The sequence below is a fragment of the Diospyros lotus genome, chromosome 1 (genome assembly GCF_014633365.1).
Source record: "Diospyros lotus cultivar Yz01 chromosome 1, ASM1463336v1, whole genome shotgun sequence".
Taxonomy (NCBI): domain Eukaryota; kingdom Viridiplantae; phylum Streptophyta; class Magnoliopsida; order Ericales; family Ebenaceae; genus Diospyros; species Diospyros lotus.
The window spans coordinates 26,039,306-26,055,665 of record NC_068338.1 but is presented as its reverse complement, the minus strand read 5'-3'; the positions used below and the strand labels follow the sequence as shown (position 1 = coordinate 26,055,665).

Here is a 16,360-nt window from a genome sequence, read left to right as displayed (position 1 = left end):
TCCATACTTGAACGTATACATTGTAGGTGAGTCTACATCAGTTTTAGTGATTCTTTATTGAATTTTATTTACCAAAATTCCTAGCTAAATTTCACAATTCCTTTCAGATACCAGGTGATATGGTGGTGAACTCAGTTTTAGTGGCAATGTTAATGAACGCAAAGCAACCTTCAGATGAAGCTATTTATACCATTTGGGATATCCTGTCTTAGGAATTTGCATCTGTTCATGAACATAGCATTCGCTACTTCAAAAGGAATCCATGAATAGGTGACAATGGAAAACCGGCAAGAGCTGGCAAATTAGAGTCCTTGTCGACCTGGCTAGCTATCAAAAAGACATTACTTGTTACCATAGGAGGTTCGTTCTCAAACTCACTCTTCTTTCTGTTATTGGCACTCTCATTGTTCTTAGTATGAATTGCACTAGTTCTCCATATATGTCGTTAAGGTTATACGAACGTTTTCCATCTAGAAAGAGTTTTATCAAACTAAATGCACATGGCAGTAACTTAGGCAAATTAAGATTTGAGGCATTGACTACTTGGGTTTTGGTTGGGTTTTTGGGCTATTGTCTGTTTCACCATGTTGCCTTCTTTGTTTCTCGCTTGGCTTTTACCATAATTAATGTATTGTCTTAGCAAAACATAAGAAATTAAGAACGTACATATATGGCGGGTGTTTTTTATATATGATGCCATAAGTTATATTCACACACTGCGTTAGAACTAATAGAATATGGTGAAGTTTTTGAGATCGTATTAGAACCATACAGATAGAGATACCACTCAGTACTGAAAGATACAGGTGAGTTCAAAATTTAACTGTGTTGCAAATTTTCATATTACTTGCGTTAGCTATTGAAATGGTTGAATGAAGCACTTTGCCGGTATCTCCAGGACACATGCATTTCTGGATTGGAGGAAAATAAATGATGCTCCAAATCCCTGTGGATATGTAAGCCCTTTTGAGTGCTGGGAATTGGATGAAATAGACATGGGATTGGACAGCGGCAAAGATAGGCCTGATCCAGGAATGGCGGGAGGGATGACTTGCCTAAGGCCCAAAATGCACAGATGCAAGGAAAACATTCATTTACCTTTTTCAAACAGTATTTTTCTTCCCAGGGAATAGATTGCTGAACAAGTTTAGATGATTCCACATGTATTCTTTCCTTATCAGAATGTTTTTCCTTATCATGACCTCAATCGACAAATAAAAATTGGGATTCGACTAGCAGAACTTACTTACCATACAAGTTCTTCAAGAGGATGTAGGTTCCATTTGTTCAATGCAACACTTGCCATGCACTTCCTTTCATAGTCTTCTTATTTAGATCGAAACTCCTTACAACTATACCTATTGATAGTAAACTTCTTGTGGCGTACATATATGTATATATATGAGAACTTAATGTAATATTTTACAATTTTACATGCATTTATCACTTAAACACATATTTTACAATACCAGGAAAGTGAGTGTTCATGAAGTAGTCATCCCAGTTAATGATCTTGGGATCAAAGTAGAATACATCTGTCTCAACGTTGCCACCATTTCGTGCTACAATCCGTAACTTTTCCATGTTTATATCATCGTAGCTGAATGCAAAAAACACCTTCGCTTTTAGGCTAATTAGCCATATGGATATAAATATTAGTAATTAATTAATAAATTATTAGATTAACACCAAGGCAAATATATGTAATGAGCACTTACATGCCCTTAAAGAACAGGTAAGGTTGGTAAATCTCAACCAACCGCATCACAAAGTTGATTTTTCGGCGTAGATCCAAGTACATTTTTTGAAAATATTGACAAAATGCTGTGTTTACTAGTTGTAATCCCTGTTGAAAGGATAGGAAATGACAGTACCATTAGATTCCATAAAGATAAAAAATTAAAATCCATTAAATCCCCTTACATTAAGTTTACAATTAGGGACAGTTTTACCATCTTAAAATTTTATTTTTGACAGAGACCTCCTTAGAAATCATTCTATAGTCACTTAAAATTTTTTTCAGCATGTGAATTTTACAGTTAATTTTAGGTCAAGAGGTTATCTATCAAAACAAAACTATAAGAGGTAATTAAAGTGTCCCAAAATATAAATTTTAATTAAGGGGGTTTAGTAATTTAAAAAAAAAAACATCCCAGTAACATTAATGATTAATTAGAAGACATATTTGACATTAACTAATTTAGTTAAAGAAATACTAAAGTTGACATTAACTAGAAAAATTAATCAACTAACAAACCTTAAGTGGAAGGACGTAACGAAATTCCATGTATCTGCGGAAGCTATCCATGGAGCTGAACACTGTGACCTCGCCAACTTTGACGGGTTTTCCATCTTTTCCAATCCAAGGATGCTTAGTGAAGTAATGGAGGGCATAATCTTGGAGTTTGGTGAATCTTATGGGATTAGCTACCGATGAACCCACATGATATATTATGGTCTCTTCATCCCCTGAAGCTGCTTGATTAATTGCATAATAATCAGCTGCCATGGCCGCCATCATCGCATTAACCACTAGGTCTGCCGGGATCTGCATTCATCCAATAATAATTAATTAATCCTCTAAATGAACATTAATTGATTTTCTTAATTACTTGGGCAAAATAAACATGGTTGAATCATGATCAGAATTAATTAATTACTGCTTACTAAATGAGAAAATGATGCGTTTAATTAATTAATTAATTAATTAGCCCACCACATCGATTATAGATCCTGGATCACCAAGGAAGAATGTCAACTTTCCTTTGCCATATCCGACGGCCAAGCTATCAATCGTTCTGCGTGCAATCAGTCAAAACACAAGTCAAGTAAAATTTATTTAATGTACAAATATACCCGACTCAACAACTTCGTGCGTGAGTCGAGGTGAGTTTATCGAGGTAAGTTTAAAAGGTATGTTGGGTAAATATTTGAGTTAAGGTGAGTTAAAATAGTAAAATGACTAAAAATAATATAAAGTTAATTGTAAATGTTACATATATATATAAGTTATAATAATTTAGATTTTTAAATATAAAATAAAAATTCAATTAAAATTATGTTTTTTATTTTCTTCAATCAACTGTACATAACTCAATATTTGTGATTAAAGAATGTATAGTTAATAAATCTATTTTATAAAAATATTTAAAAGTAGAATGCAAGTAAATATATTTATTAAAATATATTTTCTATATATATAAATATAAAGTAAGGAAGAGTATATGTGGACTTTTATTGGGACATATGAAAAATTCAAATTTGTTTTAGTTATTATAGAAGGATAAAATTAAAATATACAAAAAAAATTAAATATATTATTTCTCTTAAACTCAACATCACCAAAATTGTGAAATTAAGTTTTGGGTTTAGTTGGAAGAGTAAGAGTTTACCAAATATAAAATTTTAGTATTTGACCCCAACTCAACTCAATTATGATGAAAACTCAGTTAGATTAATCATAGATGTCACTACAAAGACTCAAGTGAGTTAAACTAGGAGATATCGTGTCAATATATAGAGTCTAATTTTTGTTACAGTAAAATAGACAAAAAATAAATTAATTATCTTGTGAAAAAAACCCAACAAAAACTAAACACCAGCTCAAAAATAAACACCTTGGAGAGCCCAACAAAAAAACTACCAAACCCTTGGCTGGTTATAATTAAGTTTGTATATTTAATTACCAACTAAGAAAAAATAAAAGTTTGTATGGTACGTACCTGACACCTTCAACCCAACCTGAGAAAGGTTCCTTGAAAGTACTAGTTATGATGGCGGGACGAATGATAACTAAGGGTAGATTTCCTTTCAAGTCTCCCAAAAGCATCTCTCCCATTGCCTTTGTAAACACATAGGTGTTCGGCCACCCATACTTCCTTGCCCTACCAAACAAAAACAGATCCAAATTAATGGTTCGCCAAAAGGCTGTTAGCTCTCTCTCTCTCTCTCTCTCTCTCTCTCTCTCTCTCTATATATATATATATATACATATATCTGTGTGTGATCAAAATGTCATATTTCTTTTTTTTATTTTATCAAAATGTCAAATTTCGTTTTTTTTAAATTTTTTCAAAACGTCATATTTCATACTCTTTTGGTTGTCTCAAGAGTATGAATTAGGCAACTTTAATTATTACAGAACCTATTAAATTCTGTCTTTTTATATTTAAATTTTGCAGTCATTAATTAGAACTAGAAATATGTAAATTGGGAAAAATTTACATACATAGATTGATTTATGAATCTAATTTGGATAAAATTTATGATATCCCAGAACAAGCTGAACCTGACAGATTGATTTGATTCCCTTTTTTGTCATATATATATCTATATATATATATAAATAAAGCAGGAGAGTTTTTAAAAATATCTCAAATGTATGAGAGAAACATTTCAAAATTGACATGCATGTTAAATATATATCAATAGTTAAGATTGACTAAGATAAATGATGTTCCCACCCACTCAGTACATCTCTCTCTCACTTTGTCTTTCTTTCTCTCATAAACCCACCCATCATTCACTCATTGCCTCTCTCTTTCTCTCACTCTCTCTTTCTCTCTCTCATAGACCCACCAACCCACACCATCCTCAACCCCCCTATCACCCCATCGGCCGTCATCGCCCCTTCTTTCATCGTTCGTTGCAACCCCTCTTAGCCCAGCCCCGCCATCGTTGCTACCCTTTCCGCCTTTCGCCTCAACCCCCTCGGTGGATCGATGGACAGAATAACAAAATAAAGGAAGAAAACAAGAGGGAGATTGATGGGGTGTAAATTCGAGAAGAAGAAGGCACCACTATGCCTCACATACACAACACGTATCAAATTAACACAATGGAAAGAGAGCCTTATTTGTGCACAGCGCACTTCTGAATTGGAGGAGGAAGAAGACGCACACTGTGTGTTTTTTGATCGAGAAATTGGGCCTTCACGTACTGCCTTGCTTCTTTAATTTTTAATAATATATATATTTTTAATAATATATATATAGATTATTATATATATATATGTAAAATGTATGAGAGAGATATTTCAATAATTGAGATAATTTTAAATATATATCAATGATTAAGATTAGTTGAGATGAATGATGTTCTCGCCCACTCACTCCCTCACTCACTGTCTCTCTCTCTCTCTCTCTGTCTTTCTCTCTTTCACACACTCACCTACCCACCCCTCACTCACTGCATCTCTCTCTCTCTTTCTCTCCCTCACAGACTCACTCAATCACGCCATCAACAAGTACGGCGGCGATAGGGAGGAAGGGAGGGTTCACGGCTGGTGAGGGGCCAGCAGGTGCGACAGCCACTCACTCCCTCACTTACTGCCTCTCTCTCTCCCTCTATTGCACCCTCTCTCCCATTCCCTCACTTATTGCATCTCTCTCTCCATCGGCAGGTGCAACAGCGATGGAGGAAAGAAAAAGTTGACGACAGGTAGGGGGTCAGTAAGTGCGACGACGGTGGGAGGAAGGGAGGGTCGACGACGAGTAGGGGGTCGGCGGGTGCGACAATAGTGAGGAATGGCAAAAGGAATGACGACAGGTGCAATGATGGTGAGGAGGGTGGTAGGGACGATGGCGGGTGGGTGCTAGGCACTGCAAGCAACTGACAAAGGGGGCGATGAAGGTCCGAGATGACCTACGGGGCCCCGATTGGCCGTTGTCGAGGGCCTTTGAATCCCTCGACTAGCAACAGTCTGGACTCCAAAATTTTTTAAAATTTAATATTTTAAAAAAAAAATTAATATACAATTTTTTTTAATTTCTATATATCAATACTTAATTTTATTTAAAAAAATTTAAATAAAAAAACACTAAAGTGTAATTTTTTTTATACCAAGGTCGGGAATTTTTTTTCAATTTTTTTAAAAATTTAATTTTAAATACAGCTAAAATACAGCTGCCATTTAGGCTATAAAACCGAATCGATGTAGGAGGCTCCCGAAAAATTAACGGAACCCTAGGGGGGCTCTGGTTTTGTGTAATAAGCAACCCTTCAGTGGTTTCGGGATTAAACAACAGCCCAGTAAGGACACTGGGGCGAAATCGTCATTTTCAAATAAGAATTGGATTATTAATTTTGCGTTTTCTGTATTAATGTAATACCCCAAGAGCCCAGAGAAATTAGTATATATCGAGAATAGTGTAAGCAAGGAAACAACACCAGCTGGATACCTTTTGGGTCGAATGTTGGCAAAGAACTCCCAAGTTAAGCGTGCTTGACCGTAATCCAGGGATGGGTGACCCCCCTGGGAAGTTCGTGTAGGCCCATCAGGGTAAGTTGTTCCGGTTCTTCCTATCACTCGAACGAGATGTTACAAGTAATGTAATACCCTAAGTTGCATTTTATAAAATTAAGTTTATTAATTCGGTTTAAATGATTAGTTTATTTAGTTTAAGTATATTTATTTTATATAAAGCATGTAATTGGGTATGTAAAATATAAATAGAAATAAATATAAATATGTAATAAATCCGTATGTATGTATGTATAAATATGTAAAAAAAAAAAATCAAGAAAAATCCAGAAAATTCGGAAGTTGCAGGCAGCGCGCATGGCCGCCTGCAACCGGGAATTAATAAGGCTAGGGGGGGTTTTAATGGCGATTGATCAGTGGTATGGCCTTCTCGGCCACGTGGGCTTCGATTTGACATAAGCGGCATGCTTTTTGTCTATAAATAGCCCAGTTCACACAAGTCAATCCATCCGAAAATTGCAAGGCTTAGATCGGTCGATTGGGAGAGGGTTTGAGAGATTTGAGAGTAGGGTTTTGATCTTCAAGTCGCGGGCATCATTTCTGGAGAGTTTGGAGGCCAACGAAGCAGCGAAGAGGGAGATCCAAGCGTCGCCGAAAAATCGCGACTTCGCCGGAGCCGAGCCTTCAATCGGGAAATCAAGGTAGCAAATGTCATTTTTTCAAAAATTTAATGCTATAATTGAGCTCTGGGGGTCGAGTTTAAGGAGGAAGGAGACTTCTTTCGAAGCTCCGAGCACTGGTAGCATCGCCGGCGACGTTAGAGCCGCCGGAGAAGATGACCGCGAGGGGGAGGGGTCGGGCACGTGGGTGCACGCGCCCGCGATTGAGGCAGAGGCGCGTGCAGTCCACGCGCCCGCCAAAAAAAAAATAAGAAAAGAAAAGAAAAGAAGAAATAGAAAAAAAAATAGAAGAAATAAAATTTTGTAAAAATTTTTATTAAATCAGAAATTTTACTTATGGCATATTTTGTGAAAAATATTTCTGGAAATGTTAAAGTTATTAATTTTTAGGTAGATTTTTTTATTATGGAAATAGAGAAAAAATAAGATTTTTAATTCCGAAAATTTTAAGAAAATTTCAGGATATTAGAAGTATTATTTAGGAAATATTAGTAAAGATAAATTGAATAAAATAAGTGATTAGATAATTATTATGTAATAATTACATATTTAGCTATTTTGAAATAAGGGAAAAATAGGAATTTAAGTTAGAAAATTCCAAGAAAATTCCAGAATACTAGGAACATTATTTAAGGAATATTGGCAAAAAGAAAGTAAATTTTCATGAAGCCTAGATAATTATTATGTAATTTTGGAAGAAATAAAGCTTAGGAATAAAAGAGAAATGGAAGAAATTATGAAAAACTAGCAAATGGAAGAAATTATGAAAAACTAAGAAATGGTATTCTAAAAATAAATCTATATTGTAGGGGTCCTTGTGATTAAGGGATAGCCGCTTGGCACGAAGTTCGAGACAAAATAGCTGTAAGTATGCTGCCTGAATTTAATACAGTTATAAATGTAAATGCTTTTATCATATTGGCATGCTATGATATGAAACCATCATGTAGACTGCATCAATGGCATGACTATGAAATGCATACATGCACAATGATACTGTTGATCACATGCATATGAGGCCGTAGGGAGTACGAACTGACACCACTGGCCTATCAAGGGTGCACCCATACACCCCGGCTTCGAAGAGGTGGCCGCTAAAATGATAGGCAGCATGAGGGGTGTAGTTGACACCTACGATGAAAGACATTACATACACTCATAGCATTGCATTTGATATTCTTACTTAGATGATTCATCATCGAACATGGGTTCGCCCCTGAAACATTCAACGTTCCAGCCGGGACTTGCAGAGATGATTCAGAGAGTGGTGATGTGTAGTGACACGAGACATCAAGATACGAGTAAATGTACTATGTTATAATATGATTAGTTTAAGATTTATGTATATTGTTCCATCATCAAACGCTTTATGTATTAACATGTATTAAATGCCATGTACAATTATTAAATTATGCATTACCATGAGCAGGTTCGATTCAGCTTCTGCTTTACATTTATTTCTAGTCTAGATATCTCATCTGACACTAGATACGGTCTTAGGGAATTTTAAAATAATGTTCAAAAAAAAAAATGTTAACTAAATTTCCTAAGGCATAACATGCCCAAGAAGGCGGGCTGTTACAATTAAAATGCAAATTAAATTGAGGTTTAAGAGTATAGTTGCAATAAAAAAAAAATTTAGGTGATATTAATAAAATTGAGAATTAATGTGTAATTTTTATATCTATTAATATAATATATATATATATATTAGTATATATATATAGGCGTGCAGTGTGTGCGTGTGCGATGGCCGCCCGCCCCTCTGCAAATCTAACCCATTCCCTGCAAAAATCTAAATCTCCACGCCTCTGCAAGATTTTAGCCACGCCGCTCTGCAAGATTGGAAAGCAACCGGTGAGATAGAGGAGCGTTCGGTTGCCTATAAATAGGCAGTGAGCTTGATCGAAGAAAGGCAACAAAGTGAATGGGAGTCGAGAGCAATGCGAAAGGGAGATCGAGAAAGAGGGAGAGAACAAGAGTTGAAGCCAAATGGTGGCTGGAGGAAGCAACAACAAGCGGCCATGGCCGCGAACAGCAAGCCACGGCCAGGCAACTCGGTTGAAGGCGAGCAGGGGGGGCACGACGGCATCCAGCAAGGTCGGTGGGGTCATTTGAGGCTCGGGAAGAGACCAGTGATGGCGATGGAGGCTGAAGGCGGCCAAAGTGGCCGCGAGCTCCAGCCATGGCCGACGCAGTGAGCTGGGCCGCGAGCTTGAGCAGAGTAGGGGAGGCCGACACGTTGAGTAGGCTGGTGCGGCAGCGGCGGCAGGACGGGAAGCACCCGGTGGCGTCGGAGGTAGTCGACAACGGCCGAGAGGCAGTCGGAAGCGGCAACCCTCGACCATGGCAACCATGGCCACGAGCTCACCAAGCTGGGTGCGAGGCAGGGGCGACCGCGGGTGCTGCGCGAGCAGCCTCTAGCGAGGCCGGAGGCCGGTGCTCGACCGGCGGGAGACGCCAACAGCGGCGGCAAGGCCGGTTGGTGCGACGGGCGATGGTTGTCGCGGAAGTTGCAGGGAGAAGAAGGAAGAAGAAGGAGAAGGGAGGAAGAAGAGAAAGAGAAAGAAAAAGAAAGAAAAAGGAAAAGAAAGAAAAAAATAGAAAAAAAGTGCTAGAAAAATTCTGAAAAATAGGATTTTGAAATTTAGTAATTTTTCAGAGATTTTGGCAAGAAATATGGTTTGGGCATGCTTTTTCGAGGATATGACACGCATACCAAGAAGTCAGAGATGCTAAGTTAAGGTAAGTAAAATTTCTTAAAAATTTTCATAAATTCCAGAATATTATTTTATGAATTGTCGTAGTGAAATATTTGAGAAAATATTTTTAGAAATATTTGAAATTATGGAGGAAAAATAGGAAGAAATAGAGATAAAATTATAGAAAATGCTAGAAATTATGAAAAAATAGGTTTTAACGTTTATTTAAATAATTTTGGTGATTAGGATACTTTGAGGCCGAAGTTGAAATGACTCGTGCAATTTTTTAGGTTGGCACGTAAATCGAGGCAAGGCACGGATATCGAGGTAACCTGATAAGCTTGAGAAGGTAAGTGGTACTCCCCAATTAAAGTTAGTTTTATGGAAAATGCTTGGTTTATGTTTTTCGAAAATGTTTACATCATATTGACATGCCTTGATATGTAACCAACACGTAGACTGCATCCATGACATGACTATGAAATGCATAAATACACGTTGATATCATTGATCACTCGTATTTGAGGCCGTAGGGAGTACGAACTAGCACCGCTACTTTACCAAGGATGCACCCATACACCTCGGATTTGAAAGAAGGGGGCCGCTAAAATGGTAGGTAACATAAGGGGTGCAGTTGACACCTACGAGGTAAAACATTGCATACACACATGACATAGCATTATGTACCCTTACTTAGATGATTCATCATCTAACTTGGGTTTTGTCCCTAGAATATTCAAACGTTCCAGGTGGAGATTGTAACAGATTCAAGGATAAATGAGGCATGAAACGGCACTTAGCAGAGTGCATGAAGAATGAAATGTATGTAGCTCATGTATTCTGAATGTTTTGAGAAATGTTGAAGATGTAAGATTTGATTTATGATCAACGTTAAGATATCAGGTTTCGATCTTCGCTTCCGCATTTGATGTATATAGTGATTCTCTTTCGAGATTAATAGTTGGGAATTCCGGGACGGATTCGAGGAATGATGTGGTTTAGCTTTAGTGTTTGAAAGAAAAAATTTATTGTTCCGGAATTGTCCCAATTTATAATGCGCCCGAGAAAACGGGGCGTTACACAAATAATGATATGAAAGTAGGAAACTTAATTCGAAATTTAATATTTTTATCTTTAGGTGTTGAATCTTTGATACTTAAAGAAATATGAAATTGATTAATCTATCTTATCTTAAAGATGCAAATATTTAAAAAAAAAATCTATTTTATTTTATTAATTCTATTTTTTATTTTAGACACGATAAAAATTTTTAAAATTAAAATAATATAAAAATCAAAAAATTCCCGACCACACAAGGTTCTCCAACCCCGAACCGAGGTTGCCCCCTTCCCCATCGATGGTCGCGACCATGGCGGCCGGTGGTAGCTGATATGTATTGTTTGATATTTAATTTTTAATTTAATTTGTTCAAATTGTAGAGATTTACTGAAGTGTTTTATCATGTAGATTTAATAATTTTTTTCTTTTTATTATAAAACATTAACAAGTATAAAATAACTTTAATTTTTATTTTTTGTTTAGTGTTTATAATTTTTTTTTACAATATTGTAAATATTATTGTATTTTAATCTTAATATTATTTACACCGTGTCTTTAGGTACGGTATACGCTAATATATATATATATATATATCTTAGAATACTTATGATCGAGGTTTATATACGTTGATGTGTCATGACCTATATATTCACATATATGTTCTCATATATCGCCATCAAAGCAGAAGTTATGTTTCACCTTAATTATAGCATTGCTTTATTAATTGTGTTTTTCAATCATCTATATGGGAAGTTAGTTTGGAAGTTGGAGATTGTGTTGAAAATAATCCCAAATTTAAGCGTAGAAAATGGCTTCTGATTGTGGCTTTGGCTTAATTGATAGACATAATTACCCCAACTTTAGGAGATTTATTTTCTTGTACAATTTTTTAGACCAATAATTAAATAATGTATTGGCGGAATCCTCATCTAATTATCTTATATTAGATCTGTCATCTGTGGGTTGTACTATGCATATAGAAGTAAAAAGTAATTTTTAAATGAATGATGTTTGAAGATGGTAAATTAATTTTTATATCTTCTACACAAATTTTAAATCAATATGAGATGTGATGCAATGTTTTAAGTGATTGAATAGACTTCACTTTTAACTGATGCATGTTTTAATTGCAGTACTGCGCGATAGATTTGATTTTTTTTTTTTTTTTGGGACATTTTAGTTTTGTCTCTAGATGTCTTTTCAAACAAAAACGTAAAGGTCCCCCTCATAACATAGGATTCCAAATGTCTTCTGTCAGAGGCACATTCAATAGTTGTCTCTAATACTTTGTAGAGACGATTTATAATAAAATTGCTTCAAAAATAAAATTTGTTATAATGTTAAGTTTTTTTGTATGAAATGTTTTAATTGCTTATTTATAAATATACCTAAATTAACATTTCATTCATTTAAGAGGAGCGCAGTGGGGCAACAAGACAACCTATCTTTATTTTTTTAAACTAAAAATCCGATCTGCCAACTTAAGTGTCCATTTCAGGGACAAGTATGAGAAGAGGTAGCATTTGATGCATCGAATTAAATAAATCTTACTTGAGATGATCGTTCTTTTGCAACCTCTTGTATTCGTGTTTTTGATTATGCAATGAGAGGTAAATCACAAGTTAGATCTTTGTCTCTTATGTAAAAGAAGAATCAAACTCATAATCCACCGGACTACTCTGACATATGGCTCGCCCTTTAGTCATCTAACCTATATATTGGGCCAAATAATAATAAATCTTACCTTGTTCTTCCTTTCTGTGCATTCATTAATGTCTGCACCGTACCCCCACTCAGTGTCCCTGGCAACCTTTCTTTTTGTGAAAGGATGAATTTGTCCCAAGGGAGGCCCTTTTCTTCCTCACTCAAATGGGTGCATGTATGAACCCCCCATCAGTCATAAACCTCTCTTCTCCATTTCAATCTATGTATGAGGTTATTTTGTAGCCATGACCTCTTAATGAGAGTACACTCATATGCAAAGATCGCTTTTATCCCCTTTTTGGAGCCCTCAAGCCATCAAGAATAGCCTCCAAAAAATTAAATGGGTTTATTGTTCGGATAGAAGATTCTCTCTTGTTAGGTTCTTTTTGCCCTCATCTCTAGTTCTCGACTATTTGCAATTTTGTTGAAGAAGTGGGTTTGATTTATAAAGCCTGTTGTGTTGCTCACTATTTGATTTTCTTTAACTTTCCTGCTCAATTATGCAAGTGTTGTTGGGATTTATCCATAGTTTGTTTGCATCTTGTGTTGTATTAATGGGATGTCCTCCATCTTTAGTCTACAATGTCGGAGGCTAAGCTGCAGTTGTTTTAAGTTCTTACGTATTCAAAAAATAAAAATAAAAAAAGAAATTTTAAAGTGACCATGTGTATATCATCCCCTACTTGGGTCTTACGATTACTAATCAAGTAAATTATATTAGAAATTATAAATGCTTCAATTAATTGGTTAATAAGATATAAGGTTAATTAATTGTTGATGAGTTGTGGCAACTAACCTTTGAAAGCCCAAATCCTTCATTGCCGTTGTAATTTCTCTCTCTGTGGCTCCTACCTGCTGGAGCTCGCTCAATCTCGCCTCCACGACTTTCTTCTCCATGTCGATGTCCAGCCCTGGGGCTCCATTCAGAGCCTCACCCATGCGATAGGGCTTCTCCAATATGAGTCCACCCCTCTCACCAGATACATAAGCTGCAAAATTACCCCATTTTAATTAAAAATGGTGCTTATTTAAATTATATATTAATTAATTGTCGACTAGCCTAAATAACTCTATCTGTGTGTGTGTGGTGATGATTAAGAAATTAAATTATTATTAAATCATAATTAATCAAACACATTCAAACTTCTATGAAGAGAGCAATAACTTGTGTGCCAAAATACTAATAATAATAATAATAATAAATATAACATAAATCAAATTAACAAGCAATTAATTCATCAGTCCTTGATTGACCAATGAATGTTCTAACCAGTGGACACATGGAGAAGCATCTTTGTCTTGGCACACTTCTTTGAAAAGTTGAGAACATGCTTAGCTCCCAATGTGTTTAGATGCAATGCCACATCATATCTACACACAAAATTAATAAAAAAACAAAACGCGCAATCAATATTTGAATCTAGTACTTATTGATATATATATATATGTTGTATATATGATGATAAGATGAACTGAAAGTCAGTAAGTGCATATATACCTTTCATCAAAGTTGGTTGTTGCGGCCATGTTAACTACTATATCCACTTCTCTCCACATCTCTTCCACCAAGTTCAAGTCTTTCACGCCCAAGTTCTCGTCGGTGCAAATGTCTCCGGCCACTGGCGTCACCTTTTCGGCTAGAAAGGAGCTCAAATTTGCCCCCATTTTCTCCCTTAGAACCCTAAACAAGTCCTTTGCTATGACCTATAATTAATATATATACACACACACATGCATGTATGTTACTGTATATGTAATTATGTATGTATGAATATATAGCAGCAATCACCCATTCAAAACGGCTGAAAAATTAAATCATGCAATTTTGATTTGGATGGAGTTTGGTTCATTGCACAGAAGAAGATACCACTCGTCCAAAATAATGCATGATGGTGATACGTTTTCTAAATTATTTGTTTATTATTTTATATAAAAAGACTGCTCGTATATTAAAAGGTGGCATCTGATTCATGAGTCAAGATATATATTTCCTGTTTGTTTACCGGGAAAAGTTTACACAAAGCGTGACTCAGAGATATAGTCAGAGAGAGAGAGAGAAGTGTTGGCGCTGACCTCATTGTGTAACCTCTGCGAGGCCGATTTGGCATCTGCAGCTCTTAAAAGAAGGTAGAGCTTCTTCACATTTGGTTGAGCTCTAAGTATCTTCTCCACAAAAACTACATCCATTCAAGCATGGTGTCACCATATTCACAGATATATATACATATATATATATATGCATGTCTAATCACGCGAGTTGTAATCTAATAATAATGTGGTCAGTCTGAATTCTAAGTTCAAACACTAATTAAGTTCCTAGCGGTGTAATCTTATTTATAAAAAATATTATATTATATACATATGTACATGGAGAGAGAGAGAGAGAGGGGGGGTGGGGGTACTCTTTGCTAGAAAGCCAGTGGCACCAGTGACTAAAATGGTCCTGCTCTCTAGAAACTGGAGAATACTAGGCAACTCCATTGAAGAAGAAAATGATAAGCAGGAAGAGAGAGAGAGAGAGAGAGAGAGAGCCCAAGAAACAGGAAAAACGACGAGAGAGCTCAGGTGAAGAAGCCCGATAACAGTTCATATATATAGCTGATGATGCTCAAAATCGTAAATATGATGGAGTGCACGCAATTCCTTAGACTTTAGGGCTAGTTTACTTTGAAGATCCTTTTTTAACTCCAAGCTAGGCCTAGAAATATTAATTTAATTATTAATATGTGGATTGCTTTCACAAATGGTTATAGACATTTTGTTTCAGTAAGTGTATCCTGTAAACCCAAATAATTAGACTCAAATTAATACAATTATTAAAGATAAAAATTGATAAGTGTGTTTTAAATGTAATATTACGTATCTCTAAATCATTTAATTTATGTTTTTAATAATAATAAATTATTATTAAAGATATATATAACTAGTGAACACAAGCCAACAGGACAGTTATATATGCCCTCTTTGCAATATATGCATTCGACTTGATTGCATCTTAACTTATAACTTATGCTGCGTGAAAATAGAAAATATTTTCGATATAAAACAGAAATAGTGAAACGGTATTTTTTTTAAAAGGTAAGAAAAGGAAAAGCCGGATAAAGTGTAAATTTAAAATATATATATAGGAATTTTTTATAAATATAATTTTTAATATAAAAAATTATAAAAATAGTTATTTAGGAGACTTTACGTAAAAATATAGCATGTTAAAGTTAATGTATAATTTTATTTTAGTAATACTTGTACAACTAATTCTGAGAAATGTTCCCTGTGTAATTAATTATTATATAATATCTTATGTTTAATTATTATACGTGTATATTATATTATAATGATTAATTAATTAATTACAAAAAATTTAAAAATTATCAAATCAAATTGAAAGGAATAAAATATAATGAAAGAGATAGGTTGTTGCAGCGCCAATAATGCGCCTACAACAAACAAATTAGATAAAGTGGAATTGTTCCTCCCTTGGTGCAATAATGTTATAATATATTATTAATATATTTGATATTAAGAAAAAACACAGCAGTCCCAACGCCCTTAATCTCCTTTCTTGGCTCCTTCGATTGTGCATCTTCTTCTATTTTTTTTCGTCCGTCCAACAACACAATAGCCTTCTTTCTCGATTAATCTCTCTCTCGACCTCCCCCCCCCCCTCCCCCCCCCCACACACACACACACATATATGAGCAACAAGAAGCAACAACGACCAAAAACAAGGGAACGATGAGGGAGCAATAAGCTCTAATGCACGGTATGAAACTTCGGGATTCGAAAACGCAAATAACTGAAAGAAAAAGAAGATTGAACACTAAAACTTATTGGTCTGCAGAAACACGTATTTGGCCATTTTCTGTAATTTGTTAAACACTCCGAAACATTTTACAAATTATAAAAATAGCTCAAAAAACGTTTCAGATCGTCTTTGCCGTTTTCGTGTTTCAAAATTATATCTTTAGCGATAATTATTATTATCAAATTACATATATTATATTATTAAGAGA

The 16,360-nt window shown here is 35.3% G+C and overlaps 1 protein-coding gene across 3 annotated transcripts; it reads right to left on the bottom strand.

Annotated features, from left to right (window-relative positions):
- Nucleotides 1-1,299: 1,299 nt before the first annotated feature.
- On the bottom strand, nt 1,300-14,920 carry LOC127796363 (alcohol-forming fatty acyl-CoA reductase-like). Of its 3 annotated transcripts, none has more exons than XM_052328495.1 (10): nt 14,750-14,920; nt 14,421-14,524; nt 13,846-14,051; nt 13,618-13,718; nt 13,144-13,336; nt 3,723-3,884; nt 2,717-2,798; nt 2,258-2,548; nt 1,719-1,846; nt 1,300-1,600 (listed from the first exon to the last, which is right to left on the bottom strand). In XM_052328495.1, the coding sequence occupies exons 1-10, from the start codon at nt 14,826-14,828 to the stop codon at nt 1,444-1,446; spliced, it is 1,503 nt and encodes a 500-aa protein (XP_052184455.1). In that variant the 5' UTR covers nt 14,829-14,920; the 3' UTR covers nt 1,300-1,443. The 3 variants fall into 3 exon arrangements, with proteins under 3 accessions (XP_052184455.1, XP_052184535.1, XP_052184610.1); XM_052328575.1 differs by having other exon boundaries at nt 1,362-1,617; XM_052328650.1 differs by lacking the exon at nt 1,719-1,846 and having other exon boundaries at nt 1,362-1,600.
- Between the last annotated feature and the right edge of the window lie 1,440 nt (nt 14,921-16,360).

Excerpts from the sequence above, each read along its gene's own strand:
- LOC127796363 (XM_052328495.1), bottom strand. The coding sequence starts at position 14,828 with ATGGAGTTGCCTAGTATTCTCCAGTTTCTAGAGAGCAGGACCATTTTA. Across the intron at positions 2,799-3,722 it reads GGTTGGGTTGAAGGTGTCAG|AACGATTGATAGCTTGGCCG; the intron begins GTACGTACCATA and ends GATTGCACGCAG. Across the intron at positions 2,549-2,716 it reads CAGGATCTATAATCGATGTG|ATCCCGGCAGACCTAGTGGT; the intron begins GTGGGCTAATTA and ends GGATGAATGCAG.